Here is a 23,220-nt window from a genome sequence, read left to right as displayed (position 1 = left end):
ACTGCCCTATAGGGATCCCCTGCTGACAAAAAACAAAGGCAACATTCTTCAGAGGGATTACTCTGATTGTGTGAACCTCTCCCAGGCAGCCTCCTGTGCTTTACATGTAAGTCAGTCCAACAGTTGAACACAATAGTGACCACACGATATGCTGCTTAACTCCACTTCTATAAAGGCTAGATCTTAGAGGGGTTTTTAAAATGAAAGCTAAGAATCCAGGCAAGCTAATGGGCTAACTGGGTGTTGGGGAACATGGGTAAGATCTGGGGGGAGATGGCAACTTTAAATGCAGGAAATGCTGTGCAGACTTAATTAGGTAAGAGCAAGGTTTTTCATCCAGAGTACATGAACCCCTGGGGATACTTTGATACTTTGTAGGGGATACATGGATCCCTCCCAACTCACTGGAATTCTGCATCGTCGTCTGCTGATCAGAGGATTTGTCTTTCAAGTTGAGACAACTAGTCCTTTCCAGGAGTGGGAGGAGTGTCATGCAGCACCCCTCCCTCAATGAGCACCAGTCAGCATTTTCCTTCCTGCTTAGTCTGTCAGTCAGACTGAGGGAGGGATGGGTTGAGCCTGAGCACCTAGCCAGCCAGTCATGAAGAGAGGGAGAAGGGTGGGCCAGGTCAGCCTGACGGTATGTTGTGGAGGGTACCAGTGGTCAAGGCCAACAGACTCCATAGTGAGGGAGAAATCACAGCACAGAGTTGCAGGCCGGGGGTGGGGGGTTGTTAGAGCTTCTTTCTTTCTTTCTTTCTTTCTTTCTTTCTTTCTTTCTTTCTTTCTTTCTTTCTTTCTTTCTTTCTTTCTTTCGCTTGTTTCCAGGGCAGATTTACTTGGCTTTTATTTTATTTTATTTCCCACCAACTTGGCCAAAATTTATTTCTGGAGATCACAACTTCTTGGCTGTTTGCATATTTTGTATAATTGGGGTACCTTAAATGAAACTTTGAGATAGAAGGGATATACTTATTTTAGAAGACTGAAGACCCCAGGGTAAGAACAGGCTACATGCAAAATGGATTTCAGGTTGCCCTAAGGGTGGCTGAGACAAAGAGGCATCAATAGCTGTGTCCCTGTGTGTTGAAAATCTAAAACCTAGTCGTCCTTTCTTTAGCCTGCCCTAGTAAGTCACCTTAAGTGGCGCAGAGGGGAAATGCTTGACTAACAAGCAGAAGGTTGCCGGCTTGAATCCCCGCTGGTACTATATCGGGCAGCAGCAATATAGGAAGATGCTAAAAGGCCATAATCTCATACTGCATGGGAGTAGGCAATGGTAAACCCCCTCCTGTATTCCTTTGAAATCAGCTCAACGGCACACTTTACCTTTAGTAAGCCACCTAATGGTGCAGTGGGGAAATGACTTGACTAGCAAGCCAGAGGTTCCTGGTTCAAATCCCCGCTGGTATGTTTCCCAGACTATGGGGAACACCTGTATCGGGCAACAGCGATTTAGGAAGATGCTGAAAGGCATAATCTCATACTGGGCGGGAGATGGAAATGGTAAGCCCCTCCTGTATTCTACCAAAGACAACCACAGGGCTCTGTGGGTGCCAGGAGTCGACACCGACTCGTCAGCACACTTTGACTTTAAGTAAAGTTTGCCTTCGGGGTCCTTTTCTGTTGTCTTTGACCTTTTCTTAATTTTTTTAAAAGGTATCAATATCTTCCTTGCATTCTAGAACTGATATCTAGACCCAGAATTGAGGTCTGAGAAATCAGCTGTGATTTCCCAAAACAATATAAATATTGACAGGTTTAACATGTGTATTACTTTGTTGTGCGTTTTCTCATTTAGCATTCACTGCAGACATGTTTCCATGTTTTCTAAAAACCTGGCAGATTGGAAGCACTCCCCCCTCCCCCCCCCACAAACAAAGGGAAAATGCTGGTGTATTTTGTTGTTGTTAATTTCGTGCCTAACCATTTTATCTTTCAAATTATTATCTCAATATAATAAAAAAGATAATAGTCCTGATCTTGTAATGCAGATAAAATGCACTTTGATCCGCTGGATAAAACAAGGATTTATTAATGATGAATTTGCAATGAAATGCTGCTAGCCAAACCGGCACCGAAATAATCCAAGGCAATTATATTAGGGTTGCCAGATCCAGATGGTGAAAATTTTTGATACCCATCACCCCAAAAGTAGAAATAGAGGACTCCTTTCACCAAAAAAGTCTCCACTTTGCATAAAATGTGCATATGTTTATTGGTTTTATATATGCATATTTTGATAAAAATGGGATAATTGGAGAATAAATATGACTCACCACTATGAAGCTGATGACCAGCTCAGCTATATGTCTGTTCAGTCTGCTGTCTAGATGCAGAGTTCTCAAGGCCCCGGCTTCTTAAGCATTAATTCATCTCCTGCTTAGGTTTGCCACACACAGAGTCCTATGTCGTCCTCCTGTGCAGTCTGCTCTCCCCAACCAGACCAGCAACTTCAGCTTGTCTTGTGGTAGCAAGCATGACTTGTCCCCTTAGCTAAGCAGGGTCCACCCTGGTTGCATATGAAAGGGAGACTAGAAGTGTGAGCACTGTAAGAGATTCCCCTTAGGGGATGGAGCCGCTTTGGGAAGAGCACAAGGTTTCAAGTTCCCTCCCTGGCTTCTCCAAGACAGGGCTGAGAGAGATTCCTGCCTGCAACGTTGGAGAAGCCGCTGCCAGTCTGTGAAGACAATATTGGGCAAGATGGACCTATGGTCTGACTCAGTATATGGCAGCTTCCTATGTTCACCTCTTGGCTTGAGACAGGGCGGCCAGTTAGCTACTGAGCCAGCCTCTTTGCATGCTAGCGCAGCAGTGTGTACATGATCTCCCACTCACTTGTTCTCTACGACTACAAACATTTATATATCGCTTTTCAACAGAAGGTTTCACAGTGGTTTTCAAAGAAAGATAAATAATAAGGTGCTTGCCTGTCCCCAAAGGGCTCACAATCTAAAAAGAAACGCAAAGTAACACCAGCATCAGCCTCTGAAGAAATGCTGTGCTGGGGTTGGATCGGGCCAGCTGCTCTCCCCATGATAAATAAAAGAGATTTACCACTTTGAAAAGTGCCTTTTTACTCAGTTAGCAGGGCTAATGGCTAACCGAGTAAAGTTAACTAACGGCCACCTTCTTATTGCCACTACCACGGCCACCCCATGAAGGAAGCAAGCTGCACCTGCCGGGCCCACCTCTCGGTGCTCCTACATCATGTGATTCTGTAACCTGCCACTGAAGCAGGACCTCCACTCTGGCTTCCCCATTGGATGGATGGTCAGTAGGATGCTCGGAGGGGAAGGAGATAAGGCAGAGAAGCTGCTTATTTTTATTTTTTATTTATACATTTCTATACCGCCCCCAACCAAAGTCTCAGGGCGGTTCATGAGAGCAAAGTGTTCGGAGCAAACAAAATGTTCCAGCTGCCCCCCTCCCGAACTTCGGACACCACAACACATGCAAAAAAAGTCATTTGGGCCCCCAAATAGTCGCGTGTCTATAAAAATCCCTAGATGGCAGCCCTAAATCATATATATTTATGATACTGAGTTTCAAGGGCATGGACATTATGCATCAAGGGTTGCCTAGTTTTTGAAGCTTTTCTGTGCCTTGGAGTATCGGAATAGTCCTTTGGGCTGTTTATAGTTTGAAGCTCAGGCGATTGCAAGTCTATCTTGATATGGCATTTAAATAAATCAAGCAAGTTCCTTTTTAATTGTGACTGTCTCTCCCCCCACCCCCCATTTTAAGTGGTGCATTCAAAACACTGCATTTTCCTCTTGTCTCCTGCAGATAATAGTTCTTTATTCAATGAGACAGCCACGATGTCAGCTGATGGGACTGCAAGTAACTTTGCTGAGATGGTAAGCAAAGCTAATGAGAAAAGTGGACACTTGAAATGTCTGTTCTGTGCAGTTCCTCTGCCGAGCACACTTCAATGCTTCCCCACTCCTTTGCACATTTCTTTGTTAATCTCTTCGTTGAAATAAAACTTAATTACACTGCATTAAGACAAATAAAGAGTCCTTATTACTGCACTAGAAATACTTTATTTCTGCAAGATTTTGCTGTAGGAATGCATACTTCTTCAGTCCTTTAAAAAAAAACCAAAAAAACCCCTGAAGGTTACTTTATGGAAAATTGTATCTTATCTCATAACTTTTCAGAATTAGTTCCGATCATTTATGTCATTGCAGTACTCTTTGAAAGAAAAAAGGGGTAAGGAGACAGAGGCCGACATCTAAATAACTTACTGAGGCTATTTCCACGATCAACGGAAAGCGGGGTCAGGGAGCTTAGCCTGCTCTCCGTGGAGCGTGGGAACCACCGGGCTCACTGGTGAGCACGGTGCTCCCAAGGCGGCTTGCCCACCTAGAACACCTTCCCCTTAAATGAGGTTAACAGAGCGTGTGCTCCATTAACCTCATTTCATTGCGCGTGTGTCGCCGCAGTGCGCAGTGACATCTGAGTGGACCCTTGGGCAAGAGGCTGCAAGCAGCCTCCCAGGCTCAGGGGTCTCTCCAGAATGCCTCGTGCGCGGCATCCTGGCACTTCCAGGGGCCACACGGCCCCCGATCCCCGCAGCCCCCACCAGTTCTGTGACGGCTCCCTCGTCTGCGGGGAGAGCGGGCTAAGCGAAGCCTGCTCTCCCCGCAGAACCCCATCAGGCACTTCGCACATGTCGTGTGAATGAATAGTACTACTCAAGGAATAGTCTAAAGCGGAGATTCTCAACCTTGGGTCCCCAGATGTTATTGGACTTCAACTCCCATAATCCCCAACCAAAGGCCACTGTGGCTGGGGATTATGGGAGTTGAAGTCCAACAACATCTGGGGACCTAATGTTGAGAATCCCTGGTCTAAAGGACTATTTAATTGCAATAGGAACATTTAGGAGTGGTTTGGTCTGGATGGCAACTGAAGGAATTACAAATACATTAGATCAGTGATTCTCAAACTTGGGTCCTCAGGTGTTATTGGACTTCAACTCCCATAATCCCCAACCAAAGGCCACTGAGGCTGGGGATTATGGGAGTTGAAGTCCAATAACACCTGAGGACCCAAGTTTGAGAATCCATGCATTAGATTAATGGGAGGAAAATGTCTTAATGTTTCTTTACACTGAGGGCAAAATTATATGCTATGTGGGAGATACAGATTTGATTTTCCCACTGTGTTTTTCTTTTGCTTGAAAATCTGGGTGGTGTGGGTGGGAGGGATTGAAATGAGGCTGCAGTGCTGGTGGTGGGTGGGATGCTCTAACCATTTGCCCCTGCACAGATTCCTTGACTTAAATCACTTCCTTCTTACCCCAAAACTATTAGTTGCACAAGGAAAAGCATAAAGACATTCATATTGTTTCTGTATGCTTTTCTCTCTGTGGGCCATGGAGTGGAAGGAAGGATTAGGATCAACCCCCAACACTTCAGCTTCTGCCAAATTTTCTCCTCCCTAGGGCGCATTGGAGAAATGCTTGACGAACAAGCAGAAAGTTGCCAGTTTGAATCCCCACTGGTACTATATCGAGTAGCAGCGGTATAGAAAGATGCTAAAAGGCATCATCTCATACTGCCCTCCTGTATTCTACCAAAGAAAACCATAGGGCTCTGTGGGCGCCAGGAGTCGAAATTGACTTGAAAGCACGCTTTACACTTTAGGGCTACTTTTAGCAAAAGAGCAAGAAAAATTCCATTCATGGGTCATGTGTAGTTTGGCCCTCAGATTCAATATATATATAAGGCATAAGGATATATCCTTTAAGGATATATATCCTGTAAGGCATATATCCTTTAACTACATTGTTCGTGTGTGTGTGTGTGTGTGTGTGTGTGTGTGTGTGTGTATGCGCGCGCACACACACACGCACACACACACACACACACACACACACACACACATGCCTTAGAGCAGGGGTAGGCAATCTTGCCTCTCCAGCTGTTATTGAACTACAACTCCCATCTTTCCAGCCACCATAAATGTTGCCTGGGAATGATGGAAGATGTAGTTCAGTAACAGCTGCAGAGGCAAGGTTGCCTACCTCTGCTTCAGAGGAAGTGGTTTCAGCATTGTTGCTGTCATTTAACACCCTTCTGGGTGGGATCCCCAAAAGGAAAGTGCCTTCATTAAGTTGTAGGCTTAAGTTCCATTGATTTTAATAAAAAATTCAGGGCTTTTAATTTATTTCTGAATTGTTACATTTTCTCAGGACGGTTGAAGAATGGAAGATCTTATTCAGTCACCTGATGCTTATAGTCAATGGCATGAGCATTTTCTCATAGCTTACCTAGGAAGCTGCCTTATATGGAGTTAGATTGGATAAGACGTCGGACGATTGGTCCATCTAGCTCAGTATTGTCCACTCTGACCAGCAGCAGCTTTCCAGGGTTTCAGATGGTTGTTTTCCAGACTGTCCTGGCAATGCCTGGGATTGAACCTGGGACCTCTTGTGTGCAAAACAGATGCTCTTCCAGTGAACTGTGGTCCTTCCCCAATTCTCATCCTTTTGCTACATAAACCACCATTTTGTATTTGTAATAAATACATGTGGGATTTACAAGTGTTTGTGGATGAAGAAGACGGTAGGCAGCAGGAGAAGGGCCAAAAGCATGGCTCTCTTTCAGTACACCAAACCTGGAGGAGAGGGAAAGATGACTGAGGGTGGGGGGGGGCAGGAAGGTTAGGAATAAATAGCCAGCAAGGCAATGTGCCAGGAGCTCTTCAGAGAGGCAAATGGGCTAAGGAGAAGAGGACTTTGCTGAGGCTGTTCCGAAGCCTAAAAAGCCTATCGGCCAGGCAAGGTATATCCCTTAGTTGGGCTCGTCGCTTTTGCAAAGCCATTTCCCCCTAGCTTGCAAGCAACCCTCCCCGCAGAGAAGCACAATAAATTTGTGCAGTCTATTTCAAGTGGCTGTTAAGAATGAACATCCTATTAGAAATTCTGCTAGGCAAAGAACGGAAAATGTGCTGAGTCTTCCGATGTACTGTGACAAAGTGCCGTAGCCTCAAGGTGCTTCTTGTAGCTGACATCTCACGTGCATGGGAAATGGCATCAGTCCCCTTGTGCATCAGCTATAGCCGCCACTGCTGCTGTCGCCTCCTCCCCCACCCCCCGCAAGCTTCCTAGGGTCAGCCTTTCTTATTCTTTGCTATGTGGCTTTCCCCCACTTCATGCTCTTGTCTCCCACTACCCTCCTCTCTCCTATTTTTCTCTCCGCACCATTTATTATCTTTGCCTCTCTGCTGTCTTCCCTTTGCGTTCTCCCCTGCTCTTGAGAAATGTCCTTGGGACAAACGTTTGGAGAGGGAACCATCAGTGTGTACAGTACCGTACAGAGTACAAGACGATTGGTATCGGCCCCAAGGTCTTTACAAACTAAACCTAAAAATTAGGCACATCTGTCTCCCCTGCTAACTGAGTAAAAGAGGCACTCTGTATTTAGCAGGGGGAGAGCAACTGGCCCTATCCATTCCCCACACAGCATCCCTCCAGTGGCTGTTGCTGGTGCCTGTCTTATCTTACCTAATTAATTAATTAATTAATTTCTATACCGCCGTTCCAAAAAATGGCTCAGAATGCTTATGTTTATTTTTTAGATTGTGATTCCTTTGGGGACAGGGAGCCAGTTTATCCATTCATTCATTTATTCATTCATTCATTCCTATATAAACCGCTTTGGGAATTTTTGTTGAAAAGCAGTATATAAGTATTCGTTGTATTCGTATTCTTAAATGGCCTCAGAAGCAGCAACCCTGGCATTTCTGAGCTGCTGCTTCCAAGTTTTTAAAGGACGTGCTCCAGATTTTACAGGCATCCATCCAATATGCCTGATGGGGCAAATGTCAATTTTTCTTTGAGGGGCAGGGTATCAAACCTAGCAGCAAAATGCTACACGATAACATCCCATTGGTAAATGACTGTAGGCAGCCTCTTCAGGCTTGCTGTTGTTTTTTGAACTTGCAAGCATCCTGAATTCTTTAACGCCCAGTTCCTTTCAGGTAAAGCTATTAGTTAGAAATATGCTGGGACAAGAAACATTTACTGTAACTAGAAGCAAGGACTCCGGCTGCCAGCTTTTTTGGTCCAATTTTTAATGCTGCAGTAATGGGTAGAGCACGCGTGGAGATGCTTGTTTTGTTTCTGTTCTTCTCGGTTTATCTCCTAGCTCTCTTCCCAACGCTGCACTGTGTTCATGTGCCGCTTTGGGAGGTTGACGTCTCAGTCTTTCACCCTCCTTCCGCGTCCATTCAGAAGTATTGTGTCGGAGGCCTTCAGCGTTCCCTAGCTGTGTCTTTATCTCCTGCTTTGGAGAGCGGAACACCCACTTTGCCTCTTGTTCAAGCCCCAAAGCTCACCGCCAAGGGAGATCTAAAGAAATCTTCCCAGAGGAGGGATGTGTTGTGCCTTTCCCAGCACTCCAGAGAGGGAAAGAATGAGACTGAGCAGACCACAGGGGTGCAAGGGGGCAGGAGAGGCTTGTCAAGTGGGGATTTGATGGGCTTCCTTTCTCTGTCGGTGCCAGCATAATAATGCCTTGGCTTGGATGCAGCTTTGAGAAAACTGCTGACATTGCTGCGGCATAAAACAAAGAGCTTCTCGACACTTTTGATAGCTTTTGGCGAGTATAAATTGCCATCAGATGATCAGGCAAGGAAACTTCCTTGGGCAGGGATCATAGCTCAGTGTCAGAGCACATCCCGTGGTGGATGCAAAAGGTCTCTGGTTCAAACTCCAGTATCTCCAGTTTGTATATTTAATCAGTTTTATACCCTGCCGCTCCAAGATAGTTTGATGCAGTGTTAGAAATGCATTCAGCAGCATATAACAAACTAAAATTGCACAAAACTCAAGCCACCCATGCAGTAACAATAGGGAGGAGAGCTGGTCTGGTGGTAGCAAGCATGAATTGTCCCCTTTGCTAAGCAAGGTCTGCCCTGGTTTGCATTTGGATGGGAGACCACATGTGTGAGCACTGTAAGATGTTCCCTTTAGGGGATGGGCCCACTCTAGGAAGAGCATCTGCATGCAGAAGTTCCCAGGTTTCCTCCTGGCATCTCCAAAATAGGGCTGAGAGAGATTCCTGCCTTCAACCTTAGAGAAGCCGCTGCCACTCAGACAATACTGAGCTAGATTGACCAATGATCTGACTTGGTATAAGGCAGCTTCCTATGTTCCTGTGTGATGTTTCTTAATACAGTCTGTATCATTATATGCTGTATTTTTAAGTTTTTACTCGAGTCTGTTTTAATTGATTTATCGTCTATTTTATTGTGTTTTTAATCTTATACTGGTTTTTTTTGTTTTGCTGTTGTGAGCCCCAAACAGTATTGCACTGGAGGGATGAGATATAAATATTGTAAATACATAAAATAAAAACTGCTAAACTCAGCACAGGAGCAAATAAACAGTCCAGGTGAAAACCCATTTAAAGTTGAAAGTACACAGCAAATTGAAACACCAACCTCAACAAAACACAACATCTCAAGTTAAAAAGTCTAGGGTATTAGAATGCCTGAGTAAGGTGGTGGTGGTGGGTTTTTTTCCTTCTCCCCCCCACCCCCACCCCATTTAAAAAGGGATATTGGATAGCATAATTTGGAAAATCTCTTCCCTAGACCTTGGAGAACCTTTACCAGTCAGAATAGACAGTTCTGAGCTTGAGCATGGCTTTCCAATGGGTCTCCAGAAGTTGTTGGACTACAGCTCCCATCGTCCCCAGGCACAGCAATCTTTGGCCATTGTGACTGGGGTTGATGGAAGTTGTAGTACAACAACATCTGGAGACCCAAGGTTGAGAGCCCATGAGATGGAATTAAAGGAACTGCATGCCTCCAGTGGAATGTTCCACCTTCTTTCCTTTGAACAGCAGATCTCTTCTCTGTGCTGTGTCACAAACTGCTCTTGGTACTCCTCTCAGTTTCACAAAGAAGTTTGCAAAGTGGCATGGTGGGGAATGGTGCAGGACCTCTGTGGCCGGAGATGTTGGACACCGTAGTCCAATGTTTGAGGACCCAAGGTTGGAAACCCCCGAGCTAGACAGATCAGTAGTCTGACTCCACATAAGGCAGCTTCATACATTCATACTTCTTTTGGATTATGTACTATCTGACTCTGGATGTGATCTCAGAAAAGGCCAGAAACAGCCCGATTGTCATACAATAAGGGGCTGCACCGTTAGGCTTGCTTGGGGATTGCAACGCCCTAACCTGGTGGAAGCTGACATGTTCTTGCAGCATTGGCTGCCAATAGGTTTCTGGGCAAAACACACAGTGCTGGTAATTACCTTTAAAGCCCTAAATGGCTTAGGACCAGGTTACGTGGGAGAGTGCCTTCTTCTGCATGATCCCCACCACACATTAAGATTGAGTGGTCTTCTCTGTAGTTGCTCCTGGGTTGTGCAATGCACCCCTATAGATATCTGTGGCATAGCATCTTTGTCAGACTTAAAAAGAGAACATAGGAAGCTGCCATATACTGAGTCAGACTATTGGTCTATCTAGCTCAGTATTGTCTACACAGACTGGCAGCAGCTTCTCCAAGGTTGCAGGCAGGAATCTCTCTCAGTACTACCTGCATATACTTCATAACCTTGTGGGTTTCCAAATCCTTGTATGTAAATCTTTGTAGATATATCATGTACAAACAACCACTTTGTATATAATTGTGCTTTGGCAACATACTGTATGCTTTGGTAGTTTGTTGGTTCAATAAAAAAATCTTGTCTTATCTTGGAGAAGCCAGGGAGGGAAATTGAAACCTTCTGCTCTTCCCAGAGCGGCTTCATCTCCTGAGGGGAGTATCTTACAGAGTGCACACATCACGTCTCCCATTCATATGCAACCAGGGCGGACCCTGCTTAGCTAAGGGGACACGTCATGCTTGCTACCACAAGGCCAGCTCTCCTCTCCTTAAGACACATTTTTTTAGCCTGGCTTTTAATATCTTTGAATGTTTTAAATTGTGTTAACTCATTGTTTTAATAGTTTGTTTTATTGTGTTTTTATTGTATTTATGGTTGTGAACCACCCAGAGCCTTCAGAGTCAGGCAGTATATAAATAAAATAGTGCCTTCTAGTTCCACCAAGTTTTCAACATCACCTGAATTTCACCAAGATTTACAGTGTTCCTAGTATTAATTGAAAAATCAGTGATGTGCTGATCTGAAAGGCCACTAACCAATGGATGCCCCATATCTGGTCTTATTTGCAGGCCAATGGCACAATTATCTGGTCATCTCTAACGAAGACGGAATGCTTGAATTACAAAGGCATCCTCCAGGGCACCAACTGCAGATACGTCCCCGACATCACCCTCATGTCTTGTATCCTCTTCCTGGGCACCTACACTTGCTCCATGGCCTTGAAGAAGTTCAAGACCAGTCGGTATTTCCCAACCACTGTGAGTATCTTCGTGTCCCACTTTGGGATGCTAGGTTTGAAACCTGTTATTGCCATGTGCTCAGAAAGTGTGACTATGACAGACTAGCAAAAAGGTGTATCCTCCCAGGGGACTGGATTTGCTGCAACTTCCAGACAAGTATACGCTCTGGACAGTCTGCTGTGTAATGTGTGGAGCTTCCCATAGGGAGCCTTTTGTTAGTAAGAATGTAAGAAGGGCCTGTTAGATCAGAGCAAAGGTCTATATAGTCCAGCATCGTGCTTCACAGTGGCAAGCAGGACCCAGAAGCAGGGCACGAAGGCAACAACCCACCCCCACTGTTGTTCCCCAGAAACATATTTGGAGGTAGACTCCCCCTGAAGCTGGAGGTTCTATATAGCCACCATAACTAGTAGCCATGGGTGGGACCAATGAGCAAATTCTTATCCACGAAGTTGTCTAATCCCCCCCACCCAAAGGTGCGATTTGTATAAAGAGCTTCAGAGTGACATAGAACACCAAGTCAAAACAGAAATGGAGCCATTATCCAGCTCTATAGAGCAAAAACTGTTTTTCATTGATACACCACCCATCTAAAAATGGCTCAGGGCAGTTCACAATGGATGCCTCTCCTGCTTTACACAGGAGGCAAGAAATCTCACCGGGTTGTAGCAGTCCTGGGCTTGTCGCAGAGGAATGCACGGGATCAGAGGGCAGTGTCTGTCAGGCAAGGTCTCTCGGGAGCATGGACACCTACACGAGGTTTCCCAGCAAGGAGTCTCATCATTTGGAGTCCATTCTCCGGGGAGCTAGAAACTGCAGCAACAGCCTGTGCTGTTCCAGCAAACTGAGAGTTCAGGGAGGTTTATATGAGCTGTGGCTGATAACACATGGGTAAGGGCTCATTAGTCTTGACAGCTAAGGTGATTCTGCTGCTTGTTTTCTAGTAACTCCCTGCTCTTGAGGAGACCTTTTCCTGGGAAGCCTAGGGTGCTCCTCTGCCATGCCTGGCGCTCAACCCAGGTTCTTTGCCGGGGGTGACCACTTCCAGACGGCTGGTGGTCCAGGGTCCGTACAGTCCGTGTTTTGTGAGTCCTGGCCCAGAATCTCTGTAGGGTCTTCTAGGGTTGTGGTCCTGGGGTCAGCTGCATCAGTGTCCCCGTTTGCAGGGAGGGGTCTTGATGGTGCCCTTCTTTGCTTTGGGCTCTTTCAGAGTCAGGTCCTCTTTTGGTGGGATGTTCCCCTTGGCACCTTCAACACTCTTCCCTTCTGGAGGCCTCTTGGGGCTAACCTCAGGGTCCTCACCCTGATCCATCTCCGAGAACTCATCGGGGTCCATTTCCCTTTCTGATTCCTCCTTGGTAGGACCTGGGCAGATCTTGACAGAACTCTAGGGAGATTGTGGACTAATCATAAGCAGTTCAACTCATACAAGTGTGTGGGTTAAAAGTGTACACATAAAAGTAAAAAAGTATTACACATAAAAGTGTAATAGATAAATAAATAAAAATAAATACATACATACATACCAAGAATCAATTTGCAGTGACTCAAAAACTTAGAGGTAGCATTGTCTGGCGGATAGAAGAACCGATTTGGGGAGCTGAGATCACATTCCTGTTCAGCCGCAAATCCACCAGGATGGTGGAGCTTTGAGAAAATCACTAGGTCCCAGTCTCAGTTTCCTGATTTGTAATAGGAGAATAATCATTATTTCCTCTTCAGGACTGACGTAGAAACAGATTGTTCACATGTTGCATATTGGGGTACATGATAAACAGTAGCAAAGCCTTAACTATTGGGTTCAATAAGGTTATCTTTGATTTGTCATAAGCCTTTTAAAGACTGTACAATTCTTTGAAATGTGAGATGTGATGATGGCCACTAGTTTGGATGGCTTTAAAAGGGCCTAGACAAATTCATTGAACATAGGGACATAGGAAGCTGCCATATACTGAGTCATACCATAGGTCCATCTAGCTCAGTATTGTCTACACAGACTGGCAGCAGCTTCTCCAAGGTTGCAGGCAGGAATACTCTCAGCCCTGTCTTGAAGATGCCAGGGAAGGAACATGGCACCTAGATGCACTTCCCTGAGCGTCTCCATCCCCTAAGGGGAATATCTTACAGTTCAAACACTTCTAGTCTTCCTTTTGTATGCAACCAGGGTGGACCCTGCTTAGCTTAAGGGGACAAGTCATGCTTGCTACCACAAGACCAGCTCTCCCCTCCTGAGAGGAGACAGGTCTATCAGTGGCTACTAGTCTGGTGGCTATAGGCCATCTCCAGCCTCAGAGGCACAATGCCTCTCAGTACCAGTTGCAGGGGAGCAGCAGAAGGAGAGAGAGGGCTTGTCCTCACTGCTTGCCTGTGGGCTTCCCAGAGGCATCTGGAGGGCCACTGTTTGAAACAGGATGCTGGACTAGATAGGCCTTGGGCCTGATCCAGCAGGGCTGTTCTTATGCTGTGTAATGTAACTTTTGTATATTCTCACAGCAGTAGAAAGTGACATGTTAAACACACCTGAGATCAAATGGTCCCTCCAGTTTCTCTGCCCCATTTCAGTGCTGCACAATTGAGAGAGACCATTGTGAAGATTTTCAATGGAACGTAAAAGGGGATGAACTTACTGCTATCATGATGGTTTTCCCGCATTTCCTGGCGGCTGCTGTTTTCCCCCAGGTGTCCTTATAGAGGAAGGATAGGAAGCATTGCCATTATTCTTATTAACTGCATGACAATGGTACATGATGGCATAGCATTGCCATGAAATCATTCAGAGTGAGGGCAGTGCTTCCTGCCCTCACTCAGAGGGCTCTTGGAGGGGGAAAATGCTGGGAGTCCCCATGCTGCTACTTCGAGGACCACAAAACAGTTAGTAGCAGCAGTGAAAGAAAAGGTGATCCCTTCTGCTCGGAAGCCCCCACATGTATAGAGCCACAGGTTCTTCTAAGAGAATGTTCAGCACAGCTTTAATGGGAAAGGAGCCCATTTACCTGTTTTCCTATGCCCAGAAATCAATGTGGCAGCAACCGTCTAGACCTAACCTGAACTTAAGAAGCCGCCAAACATGTCAAAGGTGTTGGAGGTCAGGGGAAGATTGCAGCCCTTCTGTTGAGAGTGCACAAGATTTTGGGCAATGCCGACCTGCTTTGCTTCCATGCAAACCAGAGTAATTTTCTTTCAGCTTCAGGTTTCAGTAGGTCACAAGATCCGTTTCCTAAATCCCCTCCCCCACCAGCTGCCTCTGGCGTCCAGCTGCTTTAGAGATTCAAAGACAGCGATGTTTACCAAAGCAATAAAAATTGGACTTATATTGCTTTTTTAATAAAAGGAAAACAAAATCCACGCCTGAGCTATCAGAGCTTTACTTCAAGCTCAACATAAAGTACGGTGGATACAGCTCTGAGCCCTGAGCATGTACTTGGCCTGAAGTGAAGCTCAGATGGCTCAGGTGCCTGAAATCCACAAACAAATCCATGCACAGGTCGGTTTTTCATTCCTTCTTTCCTCAGTCCAAAATGCAATTCTGCTCATTTGCTCAGACTTCTGAAACCCTCACAGAAGCCCGAAGAGCTGAATGAAGGTTGCGTAGCCAGACTAAAGCCAAAAGAGTGCCTGAAATCTAGGCAACGATGGCTACGTTTGGATTGAAGTCTGCACAGTGGATACAGGTATAAGAGAGAGAGAGTTATTTTGAAAGTCTCTTCTTCTGTGTAAGGGCAGCCACCAGCCTGCAAGCACGAATTGCAACAATCAGGCTTTTCTTCCAGTAGAGTTCATTTCCTGCACGTTAATTCTGAGGCTGGCTCACTCTGTGAGTAGATTGAACGGTACTCTCTGACGGCAGTTCAGGCAATTGCGGAAGGCTCGAGAGCACCCAGTTTCCATTCAGGCATGCAAAATATTTTGTTAATTTTACTCTTTCCTGGTTGAAATCCCTGCTGTTATGTTTCCCAGACTATGGGAAACACCTGTATCGAGCAGCAGCGATATAAGAAGATGCTGAAAGGCATCATTTCACACTGCGTGGGAGGAGGCAATGGTAAACCCTTCCTGTATTCTACCAAGAAAACCACATGGCTTTGTGGGCGCCAGGAGTCGACACAGACTCGACGGCACACTTGTACTCTTTTCTCTACCTGCATCCTTATGCCTCTTTCTTTAAATGACTGGCTTTCGGCAGGTTACCATAGCTTCATACTGTTGGCCATGGCCTCAAAGTGAATGCTTGGTTTTATATGAGAGCCATTTTGAGGAGGGGATGAGGGATTGTGGGCTGACCAAAAGCAAGTCCTGTTACCACAGCCTCCCCAGGCATCCAGCTGGTGAGAGTCTTCAGTGGGCCGGATTGGGCCCGGGGCCTCTAGCTGCTGACACCCTGCTCTGATGGTGGCAGGTTGATTATTTGGGGGGCAGAAGCTTCTTTGTGTGCCCCTTTGAATTTTCCATTTTCCCCTTTACAAAATATTTGGGGGGCAGGTGTTTCTGAGGCCACCAAACACACACTGTGGAGTCGCTTACCTAAATTGTAGCCGAAGGTTTGTTCATAGTAACCCGATGTTATTTTAAAATATATACATTTTCAGGCAAGAAAGTTGATCAGCGATTTCGCCATCATCCTTTCCATTCTGATCTTCTGTGGAATTGATGCTCTGGTCGGTGTGGATACCCCAAAACTCATTGTGCCAAGTGAATTCAAGGTATGTCGAACATTTCTTCCCCAACTCTCATAAGGTGATGGAGGATTGCTAGCTACTGAGATGTGACTCCTATATAGCTCTGTGGTATTGTTACTTCCTCTAGGCTTGTTCACACGACCATTGAGCATCCTCCGATTTTCAGTTGTTTGTGAGTTAAAACAGTGGTTCCCAAACTAGGAGCCTCCAGATGTTGCTGAACTACAACTTCCATCAGCCCCAGCTACAATTTATTGTGGCTGGGGATAATGGGAGCTGTAGTTCAGCAACATCTCTGGAGGCTCCTAGTTTGGGAACCACTGAGTTAAAAGCTAAATCGGATGAGGAGAAAGTAATCGTGTGGGAGGCGGGTGCAGGATCCAGTGGCATCAACCTACCGGCACTTTTATTTTAGTATTCATTCATTCATTCGATTTCTGTACTGCTCTTCCAAAAGTGGCTCAAGGTGGTTTTACCCAGCATACCCTCCCAAGATAGGAGGAATCACTATCAGAGCCTGCACCTGCCTCCCACATGATCTCTTTCCCCTCCTCTGATCTAGCACATGACCGAAAACTGGGGGCACACACAGCTCCTGAAGCTGGGCAAGACAACTGGCCTACCCACTTAACAGCCATGTGAACGAGCCTACTGATTGGCCCAGTCTGCATGACCCAGTGGTAGTATTTGCAACTGGTAGCCACACAAAATGGGCAGATCATGCATAGTACCGATGCAGGGATTTACCGTATGATCTCCCTGTCCAACCTGCTTCCCTATTGCGGAGGTTACTGCTGTAGCATGGAGCCCAACCCACATAGAATTGGAAGCCACGCTGCAGTAGTATGTAGGAATCCAATCTGAGATATGTCCACTGCTGCTGTTCTCTGCATGGTGTGTTTCCAAAATTCCCATCTCCCACTGGAATCCCCCCCCCCGCCTTTTTCTACATAAGGAGGTGGGACCAGTCAAATGCCCCTGTTGATTGGGTGTTTTTTTTATCTAGCCCTTGAAGAGTCCATTGTAATTCTTCTCCAGAATCTCAGCATTTCAGTTATTTTTAAAAAGTGCTTTTTGAAGGGTGGAATTGCTTCATGTTGTATCTCTCTGATACCCGCTTTTATCTCTTCACTTATCAAGCCAACGAGCTCTGAAAGAGGATGGTTTGTCCCACCATTCGGAGGGAACCCCTGGTGGGTATACTTGGCAGCAGCCATCCCTGCTCTGCTGGTGACCATCCTTATCTTCATGGACCAGCAAATCACAGCTGTTATTGTCAACCGGAAAGAGCACAAACTCAAGGTTGGTGCCTAGCTACATTAGGCAGGATTAGGGATGGGGTAACCTGTGGCCCAAAGATTCTTGGTAGAATTTTCAGAATCCCACTTAGTACATTAAATTAAAAGGAATTAAGTCTCTAGCCCTCAAGGTTTCAGAAGGAAGTCAGAGAACACGTTGGCAAAATTTGCTGATGTGTCTTCTGGGTGAGCTTGTTGCTTAAAGCAGAGTGGCAGCCTAGCTCAATATATCTTCCTTTTTTCCTTCCTCTCTAGTAGTAGTCTTACCATTAGGCATTTTTAGACACTTTAGGTAGCAGATTAGAGAGGTTTTTAGTGGCTGATATGATCACATCATAGAATGAAATGACAATGGCTGACATATCCTGCAGTGCTAACAATTCAGAAGAAGCACTATGGAACTGCTAAGATCATGGTGTGGAGCGGTGATGCAGCCTTGCTGAGCAGTTCAGTGGAGGAAGAGAACATAAGAACAGCCCTGCTGGATCAGGCCCAAGGCCCATCTAGTCCAGCATCCTGTTTCGCACGGTGACCCACCAGATGCCGCTGGAAGCCACAGACAGGAGTTGAGGGCATGCCCTCTCTCCTGCCATTACTCCCCTGCAACTGGTACTCAGAGGCATCCTGCCTTTGAGGCTGGAGGTGGCCCACAGCCCTCCGACTAGTAGCCATTGATAGACCTCTCCTCCATGAAGTCATCCAAACCCCTCTTAAAGCCATCCAGGTTGTTGGCTGTCACCACATCCTGTGGCAGAGAGTTCCACAAATGGATCACGCGTTGTGTGAAAAAGTACTTCCGTTTATTGGTCCTAGACCTTCTGGCAATCAATTTCATGGAGTGACCCCTGGTTCTAGTGTTGTGTGAGAGGGAAAAGAATATCTCTCTCCACTTTCTCCACACCATGCATGATTTTATAGACCTCTATCATGTTTCCCCGCAGTCGTCTTTTTTCTAAACTAAAAAGCCCCAGGTGTTGAAGTCTTGCCTCATAAGAAAGGTGCTCTAGGCCCTAGGTCATCTTGGTTGCCCTCTTCTGTACCTTCTGCAGTTCAAGAATGTCCTTTTTAAGATGTGGTGACCAGAATTGTATGCAGTACTCCAAGTGTGGTCGCACCATAATTTTGTATAAGGGCATTATAATATTAGCCGTTTTATTTTCAATCCCCTTTCTAATGATCCCTAGCATGGAATTGGCCTTTTTCACAGCTGCCGCACATTGAGTCGACACTTTCAACGAGCTGTCCACCAGGACCCCAAGATCCATCTCCTGGTCCGTCACCGACAGCTCGAGGGTGCTCACCCGTCCCTCCAGAAGGACTTTTCACTTTTAGGAATATGCTCCTGGAGGTTGCATAGCCCTCAGGGACAGGGACATGCTTCTGGAAGTGAAAAGTCCTTCTGGGGGAAGAGGCAAGCAGCAAAAAATCACTCTTCCCTCCACTGCCACTGGGCTGTGCTACAAGTCTTCATCGCAGTTCTGTCCCAGCCTCTTTGCATTTCTCCAGTGCTTCTTCCACATTGGTAGCACTGTGGGACATGTCAGCCACTGTAAGCTTTTTTAAAAAAAATGTGTGCTAAGTGATGTCAGGATTAACATTTAGGCGTTTGCTTAATTAGTAATGGAGCAGGTAGTTTACTCCCAGATATGAAGCAAAATGAGTTGTTCGCCTTTGAAACTTCTAACATTTAAGATTGTCCTGTGAAACACATTTTTGTCCCGCATGAAACTGCTGGCCAGACTAAGCCAAGATTGGGGCTGCCATCACCTCTAATCATGTGACTACCATATCCATTATATGGAGGATGAGTGTGACTGGCTTTAGTATAAAAAGGGGTGTGTGGGTGAGGGGAGAGGAACCCTATCCCTGCCCCGCTCTGCCTTCCTGCAAACTCTTTTTTGCCTCAGTCCAGCGTACTTCGGTGGGGCAGGCTCGTGATTAAGCAAACGTGGCTAAAAGCATCACATCTAGTTTGAACCTAAGGAGATGAGTTCAAAATATTTTCTAGCAAAATAAGGATGGCCTTTGTTTTGGCTGTGGATCAGGAAAGAATACCGGCCAACTGCTAGGCCTGTTATGAAATAAAGAAGAGAGAGGAGCTGGTTTTGTGGTAGCAAACATGACTTGTCCCCCTAGCTAAGCAGGGTCCGCCCTGGTTGCATTTGAATGGGAGACCACATGTGAGCACTGTAAGATATTCCATTCAGGGGATGGAGCTGCTCTGGGAAGAGCAGAAGGTAGCAAGTTCCCTCCCCGGCATCTCCAAGATAGGGCTGAGAGAGACTCCTGCCTGCAACCTTGGAGAAGCCACTGCCAGTCTGTGAAGACAATACTGAGCTATATAGATCAATGGTCTGACTCAGTATATGGCAGATTCCTGTGTTCCTATGAAATGTGTTGTTTGAGATGTTGCCAGTCTTGATTTCTTTTGCTATGAACGTTACTCCTTGTTTATCTCTTTCCTGTAACTGCATAGTATCCACCACCCCACCACCCCCGCCCTGCGTATGGAAGGGGCAGGGTCTGTACTCAAACCTCCATGGTGGCTGATGCTTGCTTGCAAAGTACCTGGCCCCACATCTGTTGCAAAAGCAGGGCACCAGACCCATAAGTGGCTGCAAACTTGGTGCCCCCACACCCACCCAAAGATGACTCCTATACCTCCTTTAGCTGAAGTGCAAGGAGAATTTGAGCAGGTGACCCACATCTCCTATCACCGTTCTGCAATGAAAGGGGGGTGCTATGCACTGGTTTCCACACACTGTGGTCCTGCTCTCCCACCACATGTTCGGGGTATAGTTTGCCAAACTGTGCATTGGCCCCAAGAAGCCTTCTTTGGCCTTTTTTGTTCTCACAGCCACAGACACTAGTCTGATTCGGACACAACAGTAAACTCAAGGTGTCTTGTAATGTGCGTGAGCTGCATCAAGCTTGGTGCTCATGCATCTTCCCTCCTGTTCTTCTGTGCCTGAGGAGAAGTAGCTGAAATCCAAATAAATAACCTCAGATGATGAAGTGGAGAGAGCTAATTTGAAAGGGCACAAGAGTCTAGATTTTATTCAGGTGCTCAATCTCTGTTTTTGAGTCGTAGTGCTTCAGGCTACAGGTGAGGGTTGACTGAATGCTCCTCTACCCACCCACCCCACAAACCGTCCAAATAGAGAGTCTACATGTGAGGAGAAAGGGTTCTAGTTTAGCTTTTCCTGGTGTGTTAGTTTTCTATTGTTGTTGTTGTTGTTGTTGTTTACACAGTCAGACAGGTGTTATTGACTGGTTTGTTTTGTCCAGACATCAAGTCCTTCCCAAGGACCTGGGATGGCTGAATTTTATCATCAGTACTGTTGGTTATTATAGATATCGTCGCAGAATATAGGCTGTTCCCAGTAAAGCTGCTTTTTGTAATTGGCTGATGGTGATTTCTGTGGCCCCGATGGTGTTGAGGTGCTCTTCAAGGTCTTTTGGAACTGCACCCAGGGCGCCAATTACCACTGGAATTATTTTGGTCTTCTTCTGCCACAGCCTTTCAATTTCAATTTGTAGATCTTTGTATTTGGTGATTTTTTCTATTTCTTTTTCTTCTATTCTGCTATCCCCTGGTATTGCTATGTCGATTATTTTCACTTGTTTTTCTTTCTTCTCGACTACAGTTATATCTGGTATATTGTGTGGCAGATGTTTGTCTGTTTGTAGTCGGAAGTCCCATAATATTTTTACATCTTCATTTTCTTCAACTTTTTCAATTGTATGGTCCCACCAATTTTTGGCTACAGGTAGCTTGTATTTTTTGCAGATGTTCCAGTGTATCATCCCTGCTACCTTGTCATGCCTTTGTTTGTAGTCAGTCTGTGAGATCTTTTTACAACAGCTGATTAGGTGGTCCACTGTTTCATCTGCTTCTTTACAAAGGCGGCACTTGCTGTTTGTTGTTGATTTTTCGACTTTGGCTATTATTATTACTATTATTTCTCGTTTACACAGTCAGACAGGTGTTATTGACTGGTTTGTTTTATCCAGACATCGAGTCCTTCCCAAGGACCTGGGATGGCTGAATTTTATTGTCAGTGTTGCTGTTGCTGTTGCTGTTGCTGTTGCTGCTGCTGCTGCTGCTGCTGCTGCTGTTGTTGCTGTTGTTGTTGTTGTTGTTGTTGTTGTTGTTATTATTATTATTATTATTATACCACTTCCAAACTAAGACGTGTGTCACTGTTTGAAACAGGATGCTGGACTAGATGGGCCTTGGGCCTGATCCAGCAGGGCCATATGTTCTTATGAAGTGGGTGTGGTGAATGCCTCCACTGAGAGGAGGGGGCCAATTTTGTTGATCCCCCTCCTTTTGTCTGCAGCTATCTGTGCCTCCCCAAAATATGTCCCTCAGAGTTGTGAGGGACTTGTTTTTGAGAGGCACAGGCAGTTGCAGAAGGAAGGGAGGATTGCCGGTAAGCACCCCTCCCCTCCATGCGCACACAGAAGTCAACCTTTACTTTGGAAGTAGATCATTATTTTTAAAACAAAGGAGCATGCAACCACGTGAGCTTCCCCCTGCAGTCTGAAGTGCTACAGTCTCATGGATTCATCATCTCAGACGTAGGACAAGAAGTGGCACGTAATTTGAGTTCCGCTCACCAGATTCTGAGTTACTCATATTTTTGCAGTTGGATGGATCGTATGTATTCCATTTGCTTTCTAAAAGCACAGTTCCAGAATCCTGGCCAAGAGACTACCTCCCAGAGTCAGCTGCTTCACAATAGACAACTTCCCATGTCTAAACAGAGGGTAAATGCTGGACAGCCAATGAGGCTCTTCACACAATCAAAGTAAAGCACCTCAAGTGGTGTGCGGGGAGAGCGGGCTTAGCCTGCTCTCCCTGCACACAAGCAGAGTGCTCGCCCTGGGTGGCTGGACTGGCCACCTACACAACTACCAGCTCCGGCACAGAGCTGGGGAGCTGCCCGGCCCCCAAATGCCCCGTGCGAGTGCGTGGGGCATTCTGGGGAGACCTCCGTGCCAGGAGGCTGCTTGTAGCCTCCCAGTCGGGGGTCTACTCGCATTTCGCCGCACCATGGAGCTGCACTGCAGCAGCACACGATCAGTCAGACGGGGTTAGTGGAGCGCTGGCTCCGCTAACTTTGTTTAAGGGTGGGGGACTTAAGCGGGCTACCCGCCGGGAGCTCCTGATGGTTCCCAGGACTGCAGGAAAGCAGGCTGGGCTCCCTTAGCCCACTTATCTGTGGTCATGAGAATAGCCGCAATATATTTTTCACAGAAGGGGTCTGGAAAGCCAATGTAGCCATAGACTTGGTTCCACCCATTGACCCCTTTCTCACGATCGGAGAAAGGGCTCAGATGGGGCGAGGGAGGAAGTCTCGAAATGCTTGCCTCCCCCACAGAGGATCCACTTCTTGTTGCTGGGCCGCCCGATTGGCCACCCAGACGATTGCCAGCTTCTGCTGGTAGCTCCGAGGGTCAGGGTGCCGGGACTCATCGCCCCACCCCCGGAAGTCCTATTATGCACCGCATGGATACACAGTGCATTATGGGGATTCCCCCCTCCCCGAAGCCCCAAAGTTTGCTTGCCCCAGCTGGGGCTGGCAGACGATCAGTAAAACAGGATTAGTAGAGCACTAGCCCTCCTAACCCGTTTAAGAGGGCGGCTCCAGAGGTCGTTTTGCCGCCGAGGCACTGCCAGGATTGGGCACGATCCTGGGGGCGAAACCGGGCTGGGATTCCTTAGTCTGGTTTTGCCTGCGCGTGTGAATAGCTTCACTGTCTATTTCTCTGCCATTTTGCCTGCAGCCTCAAATATCATGTTGGATCTTCTTTGGACCTGGGAGTGTCATCATGATGTTGTTTTTAAAGTATAAGCACTTCCCTT

The 23,220-nt window shown here is 46.3% G+C and overlaps 1 protein-coding gene across 9 annotated transcripts in view; it reads left to right on the top strand.

The window, feature by feature from the left end:
- SLC4A4 (solute carrier family 4 member 4) overlaps window positions 1-23,220 on the top strand; it is a 310,714-nt gene that overhangs the window by 245,579 nt on the left and 41,915 nt on the right. For all 9 annotated transcript variants that reach the window (XM_053252941.1, XM_053252940.1, XM_053252945.1 and 6 more), the window contains 4 exons: window positions 3,790-3,860; window positions 11,204-11,392; window positions 15,961-16,074; window positions 17,191-17,352. In XM_053252941.1, the coding sequence (XP_053108916.1) occupies window positions 3,790-3,860; window positions 11,204-11,392; window positions 15,961-16,074; window positions 17,191-17,352 (536 nt within the window). The remainder of the gene's footprint in view (window positions 1-3,789; window positions 3,861-11,203; window positions 11,393-15,960; window positions 16,075-17,190; window positions 17,353-23,220) is intronic.

This window comes from Hemicordylus capensis, chromosome 5 (genome assembly GCF_027244095.1).
Source record: "Hemicordylus capensis ecotype Gifberg chromosome 5, rHemCap1.1.pri, whole genome shotgun sequence".
NCBI lineage: Eukaryota > Metazoa > Chordata > Lepidosauria > Squamata > Cordylidae > Hemicordylus > Hemicordylus capensis.
Note: the sequence above shows the minus strand (reverse complement) of the source record. Positions and strands in the feature narration are given on the sequence as shown.